The sequence below is a fragment of the Sorex araneus genome, chromosome 1 (assembly GCF_027595985.1).
Source record: "Sorex araneus isolate mSorAra2 chromosome 1, mSorAra2.pri, whole genome shotgun sequence".
Taxonomy (NCBI): Eukaryota; Metazoa; Chordata; class Mammalia; order Eulipotyphla; family Soricidae; genus Sorex; species Sorex araneus.
The window spans coordinates 195,915,606-195,931,994 of NC_073302.1; the positions used below are offsets into that span (position 1 = coordinate 195,915,606).

General features: G+C 65.0%; 1 protein-coding gene across 1 annotated transcript in view; it reads right to left on the bottom strand.

Moving 5' to 3' along the window:
• The window catches only part of LOC101551980 (collagen alpha-2(V) chain), a 44,742-nt gene that overhangs the window by 17,467 nt on the left and 10,886 nt on the right, over positions 1–16,389 (bottom strand). The window contains exon 5 of the mRNA XM_055126922.1: positions 8,695–8,775. Within this exon, the coding sequence (XP_054982897.1) occupies positions 8,695–8,775 (81 nt within the window). The remainder of the gene's footprint in view (positions 1–8,694; positions 8,776–16,389) is intronic.

Genomic DNA, 16,389 nt, shown 5'->3' on the forward strand with positions numbered 1-16,389 from the left:
AAGAAGCCGTCGGAGTCCTCTGGAACTAAGTCCTCTGGTTCATTTTCACCCACAAAGTTGCCTTTGTTTACCGCCCCCCAGTCGGAGGGGCCCGTTTGAGGGTGCACAGATGGTGACGGTCCCCTTTTCCTCAGGGCCACCCCCCAGGACAGCCCCAAACACCAGCGGCCACTGACATTCAGAACGCGCAGTTCTGGTTAGAGGCCTTCTCGCTGGAATGTCTGTGTTTGAATTAGAGCAGCAGTGGAGGGGGAGGGAGAGAGGGAGAGGGGGAGAGGGAGGGAGAATGGAGAGGGGGGAGAGAGAAAGAGTAAGACAGACAGAGAGGGTGAGGGAGAAGGAGAGACAGTGGGAGAGGGAGGGAGAGGGAGGGGAGGGGGGAGAGAGGGGGAGGGGGGAGAGGGAGAGAGAGGGAAGGAGAGGGAGGGAGAGGGAGGGGGATAGGTACGGAAAGGGGGGAGAGGGGGGAGGGAGGAGAGGGAGAGACAGTGAGAGAGGGAGGGGGAGGGGGTAGAGGGGGGAGGGGGGAGGGAGGGCGTGCGGGTTTCCTGGGGCGCCTTCATCTAGAACTGCCGTGACAGGCGCCTGTGACTCTCCCACTGCTGAGCTGTGGTCATTGAGGCCATGTCCTGTGTCTCTCTGGACTCTGAATAAAGTGCTCAGTACCACAAGTGGTTCAGCCCCTTTTCTTTGCGGCCCCATCTGCCCACGGCACAGTCAGGGGCCATCGGCTACTGGAGGGGAAGCTGGGAGGGCGGGGGAGACTCACCGAGCACTGCCTGCCTCAGCGGCCCGAGACAGGGTGTGGGCAGGGGCAGAGGCGGGACGGGACACCTAATGCGGCAAACCGAGCCACACGCCCCAGGATCCCGGGCACTAAAGCGACACAGGAAGACAGGCGGACAGCTGACGCCGCCCACTACCGCCCAGGGGAACAGCTGCACCCACGGCACCGTCCCTGCGGCCCCGGGCGGGGCGGCCAAGTGGAGAGTGCTGAGGGAGAGGGGTCTGGAGCCACGCGGGCGGACTCGGCCCCCAGAGGGGGTCTGCACCTTGGCCCAGCCCGGGCGCTCGTCCTCGGGAGACAGACGAACCCGGGATGGTTGCGCAGAGACTCCCCGGGGTCGCGGCCCCTGAGCCGGGCGGGCAGAGGGACGGGGGGGGGGGCCCAGGGCAGCATGGAGCCGGGAAGCTCCTAAGGCTCTCACGTCTGTCCGGAGAGCCGCCAGCTCGCGGAGAGGCGTCCCGGCACCCCCGGCTCACGTCTCCCCTGCGTGGATGCAGACGGGGAAGGCCGGGCCGCGAGACCGAGGCCGGCGAGGGGCGGTGAAGGCGCTGGTCTCACCCACGCAGACCCTCGGCCGCCATGCGCCTAACTCGAGGGGTCTTTACCAGGCAGGCGGCGGGGGTGCCGTGCGGGTGTGGGTGGGTGCGGGGGCTCGGAGGGGACGAGGCTCGAGCTGGGTGTCCTGGGGCGAGGGGAGCGGGCGCAGGGCCGAGGCTCAGTTCAGAACAGAGGCCGCAGGAGGCGCCCGGGGCCGCGGGACTCGGCTGCTGGCACTTTTCTTTTTTGCTTTTTGGGTCACACCCGGTGATGCACAGGGGCCACTTCTGGCTCTGCACTCAGGAATCACTCCTGGCAGTGCTTGGGGGACCCTATGGGATGCTGGGAATCGAACCCGGGTCGGCCGCGTGCAAGGCAAACGCCCTCCCCGCTGTGCTGTCGCTCCAGCCCCTGGTGGCACTTTTCGCCGTGTCACTCTCTCAGCTCTGCTCGGCGCGAGCTCGCCAGCCCAGGGGCTAACAGGGACCCACCGAGACCCGCCTCAGCTGCCGGAGACGCAGCAGGGGAACGGCCCCCGGACCCGAGCAGTGGGGGCGGGCGGGGCCCTGCAGGCTGCCCTCGTTCCTGTCAGCCCGTCCGCGCTGGTTTCTCGTAAGGGAAGCTATAAACCGAGTCTTGGAACTCGGAGTGGGACGCGACGTTCCCCAGACACCCCCCAGGAACGCTGAGAAGCCGGATGAGCCCACTCAGCTTGACTGCGGGTCACCGGCCCGGCACGGCCTCGGGGCTCTCTGAGAAGCTGCCGCTGCCCCTCCCCCGGGCCTGCAGCCTCGGGCGGGACAGGAATCCTGTCCTTCTAGGAAGAGGGGACACGCGTTTCTGCCGCGCAGGTGCGGGAGGAATTCTCCGCAGGAATTCACCCCAGGTGCGGGCCGAGGAGGAACTCGCCCCAGGCCCTGTCCACGGCGGGCCCCAGCCGCTGCCCCAGAGCTGGCCACTCCCGCCCGCCCGCCGCAGGGGCGAGGCTGGGAGCCAGGGCAGGGCCCGCCCGGGTCCTGCCAACTTTGTTCCAAATTAGTGCAGGCGGCAGCCTCCCGACCCAAGTGAGGAGAAGTCTGCTGACGGCCACCCGTGTGGGCAGCGGCTCCGCTGGACGCCGGCCACCGCCCCGCGGGCTTCAGACACACCATCATCACGCGCCGTGGGCTCCCCGGCTGATGGCCACCAGGCCGCGCCGGCCGGCTCTGGGCCCTTTACTGCAGAGCCGAGAAGCCTTAGTCCTTCTGTTTCCTCGACTCGAAACAGACCCCGGGCGCGGGCGGGCGGGCGTGAGCAAAGACAACAAGTTAATCAGAACCACGCGGGGCCGCGGCAGCAGGGGGTGTCGAGAGGTAATCACTTCCAGCCCTGCCCGCCTCTCCGGCTCTCCCGCTGGCCCAGGCGGGGCTCTGGGAACGCCCCCTCCCCCACCGGCCTCGGGTCCTACCGTTAGGGCTCTGGCTTTGGCGGACACTCGAGCCCAGCTCTGGGGCTGACAGGCAAAGGCCCCGCCGCAGCTCGCTCCCTCCAGCCCGACGCCGCACCCCTGCTCTCAGTGTGTCTGTCTACACCATGGCTCTCAGCCTGCGTGCGTTTGTCTACACCCACGGTTCTCGGCCCCATGTGTGTCTGTCTACACCCAGGGTTTCCAATCTCAGTCTGTCTATATTCGCGGTTCCCAGCCTGAGTCTGTCTACACCGCAGCTCCCAGCCCGAGTCTGTCTATACCTGTGGTTCTCAGCCTGAGTCTGTCTACACCGCAGCTCCCAGCCCAGGTCTGTCTATACCTGCGGTTCCCAGCCCGAGTCTGTCTACACCGGCAGCTCCCAGCCTGGGTCTGTCTATACCTGTGGTTCCCAGCCCGAGTCTGTCTACACCGGCAGCTCCCAGCCTGGGTCTGTCTATACCTGTGGTTTCCAGCTGGGTCTGTCTACACCCGCGGCTCCCAGCCCTGATCTGTCTACACCTGCGACCCCCAGCCTAGGTCTGTCTACACCCGCAGTTCCCAGCCCAGGTCTGTCTATCTGTCTACACCCGCAGTTCCCAGCCGGGTCTGTCTACACCTGCAGTTCCCAGCCCAGGTCTGTCTATACCCGCGGCTCCCAGCCCGGGCCTGTCTACACCCGCGGCTCCCAGCTCAGGTTTGTCTACACCCGCAGTTCCCAGCCCAGGTCTGTCTACACCTGCAGTTCTCAGCCCAGGTCTGTCTACACCCGCAGTTCCCAGCCCGGGTCTGTCTACACCTGCAGTTCCCAGCCCAGGTCTGTCTACACCCGCAGTTCCCAGTGGGTCTGTCTACACCCGCGGCTCCCAGTCCGGGTCTGTCTACACCTGCAGTTCCCAGTGGGTCTGTCTACACCCGCAGCTCCCAGCCCGGGCCTGTCTACACCCGCAGCTCCCAGTGGGTCTGTCTACATCCGCAGCTCCCAGTGGGTCTGTCTACACCCGCGGCTCCAGCCCGTGTGGTCGGCCCACAGGCTCTCTGGGGAGCATGAGTGCTGAGAGGGAGGGGAGCAGCCTCGGAGCAAGGTGGGCCGATGGGGGGGGTGCCTGGTCTCCTTCCGGCCGATCCACAGGCCCCGCGCCGTGGGCGGCCGGGGTGTCGGGGGTGTCTGGGCTCTCCCCTGGGTGCCCGTGTCCCTGGCACGACTCTGGAAGGCAACAGGGCCCCGAGGCCTGAGCTGGCTCTGCTCTGAGTCTGGGGCACGGCCACCCCGCCTGACGGGCGGCTCAGGCACAGGCTCCAGGAGGAGAGGGGTGGGCTGGGGGTCAGAGGGAGGAGGGAGGGAGGGAGGGAGGGAGGGAAGAGTGAGGGATTTTGGAGGGAGGAGTGAAGGAGGCTAGAGGGAGGAGGAAGGGGGAGGGAGGGGGAGGGAAGAGGGAGGGAGGGAGGAGGGTGGGAGTCTGGAGGGAGGAGTGAAGGAGGCTGGAGGGAGGGAGGGAGGCTGAAGGGAGGGAGGGGGGAGGGAAGGAGAAAGAGGGGAGGGAGGAGGAAGGGGGGAGGGAGGGGGAGGGAGAAATGGAGGAAGGGGGAGGGAGGAGGAGGAGAGAGGAGGGAGGGAGGAGGGAGGGAGGGGGGAGGGAGGGGGAGGAGGAGGGAAGGAGGAAGGGGAGGGAGGGTGGAAGGAGGGGTAGGGAGAGAGGGGGAGGGAGGGGCCGGGAGGGGCAGGGGCAGGGCGGGAGGAGCTGGCTGGCAGACTCTGGTGTCAGACCAGCCCTGGCCCCCTCCCTAGAGACCCCAGAGGGGGCAGCAGTGCCAAGAGTCGAGTCGTGTCCTGGTGGGGCGGGGAGGGGAGGGGCGGGCAGGCTCTGCCAGGGACTGGCCCAGACGGGCACGGGGCCCAGCTGCGGCCCCTGGGCGCCCCAGCAGACCCCCGGAGGGTCCGGGGTGAGCTGGACCACGGGGAGGCAGCGCGCCCTGCTGCTCTCACGCCCAGTGCCGGCCACACGGCCCCCCCGCCGCCCCCCGGCCGGCCCCTCTCACTGTGGCCCGGCAGGGCAGGTGTGCAGGCTGCCCCGGGACAGTGGCCTCCGCTCGTCCCAGGGCGAAGGTGACCTCAGCGGGCCGGCTCCTGGCAGCGCTGAGGTCACTGCTTCGGGCCGCAGCACCTGGGGGGCCCGGCCAGGGTTTGTCTCAGCCCGCAGGAATGTGGCCGGAGCCGCGTCGGGCTGCCAGGGCAATTTGTTTGGGGTGTGTGCGCGTGTGTGTGTGTTTGGTGTGTGTGTGCATTTGGGGTGTGTGTGTTTGGTGTGTGTGTGTGTTTGGTGTGTGTGTGTGTTTGGGGTTTGTGTGTGTTCGGTGTGTGTGTTTGGGGTGTGTGTTTGGTGTGTGTGTGTGTTTGGTGTGTGTGTGTGTGTTTGGGGTGTGTGTGTGTTTGGTGTGTGTGTGTTTGGGGGTGTGTGTGTTTGGGGGGTGTGTGTGTGTGTTTGGGGTGTATGTGTGTTTGGGGTGTATGTGTGTGTGTGTTTGGTGTGTGTATGTTTGGGTGTGTGTGTGTTTGGGGGGTGTGTTTGGGGTGTGTGTGTGTGTTTGGGGTGTGTGTGTGTTTGTTGCATATGTGTGTGTTTGGTGTGTGTGTGTTTGGGGGGTGTGTTTGGGGTGTGTGTTTGGTGTGTGTGTGTTTGATGTGTGGGTGTGTTTGGGGTGTGTTTGGGGTGTGTGTGTGTTTAGGGTGTGTGTGTGTTTGGTGCGTGTGTGTGTGTTTGGGGTGTGTGTGTGTTTGGTGTGTGTGTGTTTGGGGGTGTGTGTGTTTGGGGGGTGTGTGTGTTTGGGGGGTGTGTGTGTGTTTGGGGTGTATGTGTGTTTGGGGTGTATGTGTGTGTGTGTTTGGTGTGTGTGTGTTTGGGTGTGTGTGTGTTTGGGGGGTGTGTTTGGGGTGTGTGTGTGTTTGGGGTGTGTGTGTGTTTGTTGCGTATGTGTGTGTTTGGTGTGTGTGTGTGTTTGGGGGGTGTGTTTGGGGTGTGTGTTTGGTGTGTGTGTGTTTGATGTGTGGGTGTGTTTGGGGTGTGTTTGGGGTGTGTGTGTGTTTAGGGTGTGTGTGTGTTTGGTGCGTGTGTGTGTTTGGGGTGTGTGTGTGTTTGGTGTGTGTGTGTTTGGGGGTGTGTGTGTTTGGGGGGTGTGTGTGTGTTTGGGGTGTATGTGTGTTTGGGGTGTATGTGTGTGTGTGTTTGGTGTGTGTGTGTTTGGGTGTGTGTGTGTTTGGGGGGTGTGTTTGGGGTGTGTGTGTGTTTGGGGTGTGTGTGTGTTTGTTGCGTATGTGTGTGTTTGGTGTGTGTGTGTGTTTGGGGGGTGTGTTTGGGGTGTGTGTTTGGTGTGTGTGTGTTTGATGTGTGGGTGTGTTTGGGGTGTGTTTGGGGTGTGTGTGTGTTTAGGGTGTGTGTGTGTTTGGTGCGTATGTGTTTGTGTGTGTGTGTGTGTGTGTGTGTGTGTGTGTGTGTGTGTGTGTGCTGCTCACCGGGAGATGCGGGGACAGGCCTGACTCCTGTGCTCTCAGCTGTCAGGGGCAGGCGGACCCTCCGGGCAGGCTAGACGCTCCACGTGACCCGGGGGGTGTCGTCACGGGGGGGCTGGGGCTGGGGCGGGGGGTGTCGGGGTCTCTGGGCTGGGCACGGCCCTGCAAGCCTCCCGGGCCGGGCGGCCGGTGGCCCTGGCAGGGACGGGAGCGGTGACCTCACGGTCTGTTTCCTCTCTGGGCAGCAGCCCTGAGAGTGGCTCAGCCCAGCCTGGAGAAGGGCCGTCCGTGTGTCCGTCCGTCCTCCGCGCGTCTGTCCCGGCGTGGAGAGCGCACGTGTCCCGGCCAGTGCCCGCCCCGGAGTGGAGCCCGGCCCGCGGGGCAGCCTGGTGCCCCGTCCGGTGGGCAGTGGGCAGTGCAGGGCGGCCCTGCCTTGGTGCTGTCCCCTCCCCTCGCCCGGAGACCCCGGCTGGGTGACCCGCTGCCCTCGGGGAGCAGGTCACTGGGTGCCCCGGAACCCGCCTCCCCGCGGCTCCTGTCCTGCTCCAGTCCGCCTGCGGGGGGCTGGGCTCGGGCTCCCTGTGAGCCCACTGGGCTGTGGGTTCGATCCCGCCCAGGCACCCTGAGCGTCCCAGAGCCGCCGGCACTGTGCCCTGGAGGCAGCCCCGCCTCGTCCCCGGGCCCCGACACCGGGACCCTCGGGTCTGGCTGTCCCGCACGGTTCCGGCCGCGCAGCTCGGAGACAGGCCCCCACCCCGCCGGCGCAGGCCCGAGGGGGCGCACGCCCGGCTACAGCGCCCCCCGCAGGGAGTGGCCAGGCCTCCTCTGCCACGCGGCCCTCAGCTGGCTGCGGTGTGGCCCCTGCCGGGCCAGCGAGGGCCCCTGCTGACGCCACGCTGGGGGCGGCCTCCCGGGACGCGGCTGTTCCACGTGAGCCCCCCGCCCGGCCCGGCCACACACAGGCAGCAAGGGGAGACTGGCTGCGGGGTCTCTCGGGGAGAGACTCGTCTCTGCGCCGCAGACTGCAGGGACTCCGAGCGCTGGGCGGCCCCTGCCGGACCCCTCACGGTAACTCAGAGCCCGCCCGGCGTGATCCCGCCTGCGCCCGGGAGTGCTCGGCGGGCTCTCCCCGCACGTGCCCTTATAAGGCCGAGCCGCCCCGGCCCCTCGGAGGCTATTTCTGTGCATTACGTGGCTGACGGGAAGGAGAAGCCCCGGGCCGGGAAACAGGCCGGGGGCCGAGCTCTGGGGCCGGGTGCCCTGCCCGGCAGACGGGGCTGACCGTGCCAGCCGGCCACCGAGGCCACGCCCTGCCCCCTGCATGAAGGACACAGCCGTGAGACATCCCCGCCCGGGGTGGCCACTCCCTGGGCCCTGCGCAGGGACAGACGGGCACTTCCGCGGGCGCCCGTCAGAGCGAGGAGGACCCCGGGTCTCCCTCCCCACGCCCCGCAGGACGCCCCGAAGGCGGTCAGCACGGAGACGAGCCAGCAGACCAGCCTCCCCGCCCACCCTGATGCTGACCCCAGGGACGGGCACCTCCCGGGTGGAGGGGCATCCCCCAGCCTCGCCCGGGACCGCACTCGTTCATTCACTCATTCATTAACTTATTTACTCACACATTCATTCACCCAATCATTTATTCGTTCACTAGCTCACTCATTCATTTACTAATTCATTCATTCACTCGCTCACTCATTTATTCACACTCACCCATTCAATCATTTATTTATTCACTCGCTCACTCATTCATTCACTCACTCACTCATTCAGTCCATTCATTCACTCGCTCACTCATTAAGTTATTCACTCATTCACTCACCCATTCAATCATTTATTCATTTACTCGCTCACTCATCAATTTACTCGCTCATTTACTCATTTGCTCATTCACCCATTCACTTGTTCACTCCATTCATTCATTCACTCACTCATTCGCTCACTCATTCACTCCATTCATTCATTCACTCTCATTCACTCACTCATTCATGTGCCCACTCCTGCACTTGTCCATTCCGATTCCTGAGCGGGCACTGGGCAGCCCAGAGCTGGGTCATATGAGAGACGAAAGCTGACAGGCTGGGCAGGGAGGAGGTGAAGGAAGGGAGCCTGTCTCGGTCCCGGTCCGCAGGGGAGAGAGGACTCGGGGCGACGTCCGTCAGCAGGGAGTGAAGCCCCGTCCGTCCCCAAGCCCCACGCCCGACTGCTCCACGCTCTGGTCAGTCCTGCGCCACGGCCGCCGTGTGGGACGGTGGCCGCTCACACGGGCCTCAGGGAGGGGCAGGTTCCTGGAGAGTCAGTGCGGCCAGGCTGCGCCCGGCAGTTCCACAAGACACACCGCGAGGTCCAGGCGCACACGGGGGACACGCATGTGACACTGAGTGGGTCCCGGAGAACGCGGCCCAGGCGGGCACTTACCCGCCCTCCTTTCTCGGGGTAGCACTGGCAGCCGCCACTGCAGTCTCTGCCGCCACACGGCACGTCGTACTTCTTCACGCCCTGCAGAGAGACAGGGAGAGTGTCAACAGGCAGTACTGTGGGGTCGACAGCCACAACACCCCCACAGTGCAGTGTCATCGGCAGCCGACCGTCCCCATAAGTGCTGTGACACATTCATAGCCGCACCGTCCCCATAAGTGCTGTAAAACATCTACAGCCGACTGTCCCCATAATTGCTGACACCATCTGCAGCCGCACTGTCCCCCAAAGTGCTGTGACACCATCTGCAGCTGGCCGTCCCCATAGTGCTGTGACACATTCATAGCCGCACTGTCCCCCAAAGTGCGGTGACACCATCTACAGCCGACTGTCCCCATAAGTGTGGTGACACCATCGACAGCCGACCGTCCCCATAAGTGCCGTGACACATTCATAGTCGCACCATCCCCATAAGTGCTGTGACACCATCTGCAGCCGACCGTCCCCATAAGTGCTGGGACACCATCTACAGCCGACCGTCCCCATAAGTGCTGGGACACCATCTACAGCCGACTGTCCCCATAAGTGCTGGGACACCATCTACAGCCGACTGTCCCCCATAGTATGTTGTGTGTACTGTGTCTTTGTACATGTGCATCTGTGTTTCTGTGTGTATATCTGTGTGTGGGATGTGCTGTGGGAAGTGTCATTGTGTCTGTGTCTATGTGTGTGGGGAGGTGTGCTATGTGTATCTTTGTGTGGAACGGACTATGTGTGTGTCTATGTGTGTGTTTGTGGGGTGTGCTATGTATGTCTGTGTGTGGGATGGACTCTGTGTGTGGGGGGGTGTGTGCTGTGTGTCTGTGTGTGGGATGGACTGTGTGTGGTGTGTGTGTGCACCCCACCTGTGCTGAACAGGGTCCCAGTGCAGAGCGTCTGCTGCGGGGGGCAGGCTGAGCCAGCGGGGGCCCGGCCCTGGTGCTCGGCAAGTCCTCCCGGAGACCGCTGGCCGGAGCCCCGGCCCGAGATGGCCCCGCACTGCCCGCGTTCTGCACCGAGTCTGCCCTTGGGCCTGGTGGTCCCGGTAACCGAGGGTCAACTAGAGCCACGCCCCCTCCCCACGGCCCCACCCGGTCAGGAGGGTGGGCACGGGCAGACCCCCAGACCACACACCCTGGGGCTCGGGTCTGCCCTGGGAGTGCCCTCACCCCTCACTGCCTCAGTCGTCCCCCACTCATGACTGGCACGCACGCACGCACACTCATTCACTCACACACTCACACACTTACTCACAACTTCTTCACTCACTCACACACTCACTCACACACTCACTCACTCACTCACACACTTCTCACACATTCACACACTCCTTCACTCACTCACACACTTCTCACACACACTCCTTCACTCACTCTCACACACACACTCCTTCACTCACTCACACACTCACACTCCTTCACTCACTCACACACTCACACTCCTTCACTCACTCACATACTCACACTCCTTCACTCATTCACACACTCCTTCACTCACTCACACACTCATTCACTCACACACTCATATACTCACACACTCCTTCACTCACTCACACACTCATTCACTCACACACTCATTCACTCACACACTCATACACTCACACTCACTCACACACTCATTCACTCACTCACACACTCATTCACTCACTCACACCTCTCACAGACTCACATACTCATACACTCACTCACACACACTCACACACTCCTTCACTCACTCACACACTCATACACTCACTCACACACTCATACACTCACACACTCACACTTCTTCACTCACACACTCACTCACTCACACACTCCTTCACTCACTCACACACTTCTCACACACACTCATACACTCACACACTCACACTCCTTCACTCACTCACACACTCCTTCACTCACACACTCATTCACTCACAGTCATTCACTCACACACACACTCCTTCACTCACTCACACACTCATTCACTCACACACTCCTTCACTCACTCACACACTCATTCACTCACACTCATTCACTCACACACTCATACACTCACACTCACTCACACACTCATTCACTCACTCACACACTCATTCACTCACTCACACCTCTCACAGACTCACATACTCATACACTCACTCACACACACTCACACACTCCTTCACTCACTCACACTTATTCACTCACTCACACACTCACACTCACACACTCCTTCACTCACTCACACACTCATACACTCACTCACACACTCATTCACTCACACACTCCTTCACTCACTCACACACTCATTCACTCACACTCACTCACACACTCACTCACACACACTCCTTCACTCACTCACACTCATTCACTCAGTTTCATCCATCCAGTCACTCACAAGTCACTCACCCACTCACTTATTCAGTCACTCATACGTCCACTCATCCATTAACTAATTGACTCTCTCATAAACTCATTCATTCACTCACCCACTCATCCATCCCCTCTCACTCACCCATTCACTCACTCACTTATTCATCGTTCACCTCATCCAACCAGTCACTCACTCTCACTCACTCACTCTCACACTCAGTCTCTCCCCCCTCCTCTCACTCATTCCTTCCCTCTCACCCATTCATTCACTCATTCATCCAGTCACTCACCATCACTTCACTTGTTTACTCCTCCACTCACTCATTCCCTCATTCATTTGTTCACCCGGATTCCAGAGTGCGGCCCTGACAGCCCTTGGCTGGCCGTGTCGTATGAGGGACTAGAGCTGAGAGGCTGAAGGCCTGAATGGAGGGTCCCGGAGCGGGGAGAAGCCCGGGGGACGGTCACGGAGGCCCTGGGCCGCCCACGTGGACCCCAGCTTCCCTGCACTCCCGGGGCCCTGGCACTGCGACCGACCCCGAGGACGGGGCAGTCCGAGTGGCTTGGCGGGGCCTCCCTGTCCATGCCGAGGCACCCGAGCCCAGCAGGTGGGGGACCTTCCCGGCTGCACCCACCCGGGCATCAGACGGGCGCTGCGCAGGCAGCCACCGGGGCCTCTTCCCGCCACATCCTGCTCCTTCCAAGAAGGGGCGAGCAGGGTGGAGATGGACGGGTGCCGTCCTTCTGCCCAGCGGGGCCGGGGGGGGGGGGGGAGAGACAGAGAGAGACAGAGAGACAGAGACTGAGAGACAGAGCAGAGACAGAGACAGAGAGGGAGGGAGGGAGGGGGAAAGAGAGAGATAGAAGGAGACAGGAAGAGAGGTGCCGTGTAGACACAGCCCAGCAGGCAGTGTAGACGGGTCAGTTCTGCCCGGATGGGTTGTCTCAGCTCAGCTTTCTAAGGGACCCCCGGTGTGTAGCGTGGGTGCCCCGGGACACGGGCCGTGCCACAGGAGAGAGGCCCCTGCTGGCTGGCTGCTGGAGCACAGGGGGCCTGGAGGTGGTGCCTGGCGTGGGGGTCTGGGGCAGCCCCTCACTCCGCGCCCCGTGCTGGCTCCCAGGCGGGCGCTGTTGGAGAGGCTCGGCCCTGCCGCGTCTTTACTCCAGGGGAGCGAGTCAGCGGCCACTGGGGCATCCCAGGGGCAGGACTCAGGTGCAGGGGCCAGGCGGAGTCCAGGCCAGGACACCCTCGCCCGAGGCTCAGAGACGCCATGTGAGGGCGCGGGGCGAGGCCGGGCGGGGGCGGGTGTCCTGGACCATGGCCTGTCCCCGTGAGCACAGCCGGGGCGTGCGCACGTGCGCGCAGGCGCACACACACACACAGACACACACACACAGACACACACACAGACACACACACAGACACACACACACAGACACACACAGACACACACACAGACACACACACACAGACACACACACAGACACACACACGCGCATGCACACACACAGACACACACAGACACACACACACACACAGGGCCAGAGGCCCCGCGCAGCTGGCCACGGCAGTGTCCACCGTCCCCGAGCCTGTGTGTGCCGTGGCTCCTGGCGCTGGGGGCCGGAATCCCGCCTGAGCCGGGCAGAGACGTGGCAACAGCTGCGACTCACGAGTATCCGGCCTGGAGCTGCCCCGCCCGGCCGAGTGACCCGAGGCCCAGACCCTCTCCCGGACGACCGGCCGCCAGCAGCCTTCCTGGCTCAGTCAGAAGCCCCTGCAGCCCTCCCTGGCCGGCACGGCCCCTCCCCTGTGACCCGCCGCCCCTGCCCCCCCCCCCGGCCTGGCCGTCCTCCGTCCCGGGGCCCCGCAGGAACTGTCCGCTCGTATATTTAGGACGTTTAAAAATAGGCGTCGGCCGGCCAGGGCCGGGGCCAGGGCTCGGGTGTCGGGCACCTGCGAGAGGTGTGGGGCCACCCTGGCCCGGCCCCGTGCCCACTGCCGCCCCGCGCACCAGGCCGTGCCAGGTAAGGCAATGGGCACATTCCCGCCCATGGGAACCCAGCTTCCGCTCCGGGCACAAGGCCCCCCGGCAGCCCGAGCGCCACTCCGGCCCCTGTGCTGAGCCACGGGGAGACGCCACGCCCCTCCTCGCGAGGAGCAGCCCGAGGCCGCACTCTCGGACACACGGGAGCCGTGGACGGTCACTGAGGCGGCTGGGTAACAGGGACGCTGCCCCCCGACAGCGAACACCAGCGGCCGTGCCGGGGCTGGCACCAGGCCCACACACACAGGAGAAATACGCATTATTCAAGTCGGCACCGAGACGGGGGAACAACACTTACTTGTCCTAAGACAAAGAATATTTTGTCCTCTACATATTTCAAGAAACCCTCGTCCAAGAAACTCTTTTTGAGCCAAAAAGCGCCAGTTGGAGGGGCGCAGGGCTGCAGAGCCCCGGCTTCCTGCACGGGCACGGCGGGGGGGGGGCGCTAGGGCCAGTGTCCCGTCCGGGCACGACACCCGCCCCTCTGCCAGGGTCCGCTCCGGAACTGCCTTCCCACCCCAGAGGGTGTGGCCGGGCCGGGGTCTGGGCCGCTCTCGGCCGCGTGCACACGGGCCTTTATCAGAGCAGGAAGTATAAGGGCTTCCGCGCACCCGCCGCAGAAACGCAGGAAGTCGTAGGGCGAGGGTGGCCGACCAGGCATGTGGCCGTGAGCGTGGCCCTCGGTGCCGTCACCACGAGGCTCCCAGCCCGCCCGGCGCCCACTGCTGACCGGCACCCCAGCCAGGAGGCCGCTGAGACCTGGGCCTGCTGGTCCCGGGGCGGACAGCGGCCACCTGTCCGTCCCCTTGCCCACTCCCTGCGGACGGAGCCGGGGTGTGGCGTGGGCCGAGTGGTCACTCGCCAGATGGACCATCCCCAGTGGGCGGCAGCACCTTCATGGGGTGCCCGGAGCCCACCCAGAGCCCTGGCGGGGACTGCGCTAAGGTGAGTGTGGACGCTGGCCTTGCTGAGCGGGGCCCAGCCCGCAGCCGGGCGGGGGAAGGGACCAGCAGAGATCCCGGCAGGAAGTGGGTCCGAACTCGCTGTCCACACCCTCTGCCCTGCCAGCACCCGCTGCTCCGAGAGTTGGGTCCTCTGGCCACGGGGAGTGAGCAGTGTCGCCAGCGGGCCTGAGGGCCCTGCACCCCGGCGCTCACTTCCTGGCCCCCAGCCCTGCCCCTCCCGGGGTGGCACGGCAGCCGAGAGCCTGGGGGCTCGAGGCTGAGTCCAGCACGGACCCAGGGTGGACTCGGACCCAGGCCACGGGGACCCACCACAGCCGGGGCCCTCCGCCCTCGTGCTGCAGAGCCGGTCAGCTCCCGACAGCCCTGCCCGCTCCCCGCTGGGCCTCACCCCTGCCCGCCCACAGGCCGCCTTGCAGGTGGGTCCCTGGACTTCTGCCGCTCCCACAGCCCCCCCGCCCCGTCGTGTCCACGCTCCCCAGAACACTCTTGGGGCCTGGGGGCCTCCCTGCTCTTCGGGGACGCTGGGCACTTGGGCCCAGGCGCCTATTCCGGGGACCCCCGTGAGGGTCTGGGTGCGGAGCACGGCCCTGGGCGGGGGACGGCCCCTCGGCAGGTGCTCGGGGCTGGCGCGGGGGCCGGGGCCTGCGTCCTGGTTACTCACCGGCCCGGGGCTCACCGTCGGGCACAGGCGCTCAGTGACTCACGCGCCCGGCCGGGGGGACGTGGCGGCGAGGCCGAGCACCGCCAGGAGCCTGTTCTGGGGCAAGAGCACCTGCCAAGACACGGGCGAGCCGCCTCCCGCATGACCTCACTCCCCAGGGCGGTGACTCACGCGCCGCCGCTCCTCGAGTCTGCTCACGGCTGGCGCGGAGCGTGGCGTGGACGCCGGGACGGGCTGCAGTGAATGGCTGACATTGTTGCCCACAGACGAGCGAGTGCCCGAGAGTCTGCCCTGCCGGGAGGACTCGGCCAGAGGCTTTTCCATGGCCCCGTCCCGGGGCGGGCACTGGGCAGGCTCGGCAGGGGGGCTCTGCCGACCGTGGCGGCTCCACCCTGAGGCCTCGGCCAAGTCAGGTAGCTGCCGCTGTGCTCCCGCCCCGCTCTCCTACGTGCCCCGGCCGGTGAATCACGCCTGGCAGCCCCAGCAGCACGGACCTGGGATCCCGGGCCCAGCTTGGTGCTTCTCTGCATGGGGAAGCCCGTGGGCGCATCTGGCGCTCGGTGAGGCCCGACGGGGCGGCACCCGCCCCTGCAGACTGCCTGGGGGGACGCCCCGGGGCGGGCTCTGGCCTCGTGCCAGCGACTGCTGTCGGCTCGCTGGCACCTCGGGCGGGCACAGCAGGGGCCGCCCGCTGGGCTCCCTCCCAGCAGGTCTGGGGGGGGCCGATCCCCAGCAGCTCGAAGCTTCCCGGGTCAGAGACCCCCCAGCTATGCGCACACATACATACACATGCACACACACGTGTATACATGAATACATATACACACGTATGCACATGCACACACATGTATGCACATGCACACACACGTATGCACACGCACACACTTGCACACATGCACACGCGGCGGGTGGTGACCCAGCAGATGCATGGCCAGTGGAAAGTGCCCGTCAGCACTGCCAGTGTGCCGCACACGGCCCTGGCCTGCCCAGGGCTGCCCACTGGGGCACAGCCGTCCTGGACCCGCCCCGGCCCCGAGCACGGGCGGCGCGGCTGGAGACCCACACAGGAAACGGGACAACTGCAGAGACTTTTCTGCAGAACGAACCTCGCGCCTGGCCTGGGCCGGGAGCCGCTACGGCCCCCCCGCCCGGGACCCTCGGCCGCCCCCCACTGCGGGGAGGGCCCCGGGGTCAGGGACAGGTTCTGCCCCCACCGCCCTTCCCTTTCTTGGGGGCGCCTGGCTGGAGGAGCCTCTGGGGACGGGGCGGGGGGGGGCAGTCAGGCCTCGAGGGGCTGGGGAGGCGCGGGCGCCTGTGGGTGGGACGCGCCGGGGTCCGTGCCAGCCGGGCAGCAACACCGCTGGGCGCTCTGGGGGGAGCCGGGGGGGCGAGTGGGCACCCGGACACTGGCCATCAGCCCTTCCGCGCAGCGCGTCTGGCCTGGGACGGGCAGCCACGGCTCAGCGGCAGCCTGGGGGCACCTGGGCGGCCCCGACTGAGCGACCCGTTCCCGGGGTCCCGCCACTGCGTCCTTCCAGGCCCCGGGCGCGGGCGGATCTCTGGTCGCGCCAAGAGAGAAGCGAAACCCACGGGTTATCAGTCACGGGCGCGGCACGGGAGAGAGAGAGAGAGAATCCTCCTCAGCTCTGGGCGCCCCAGTGAGCACCGCA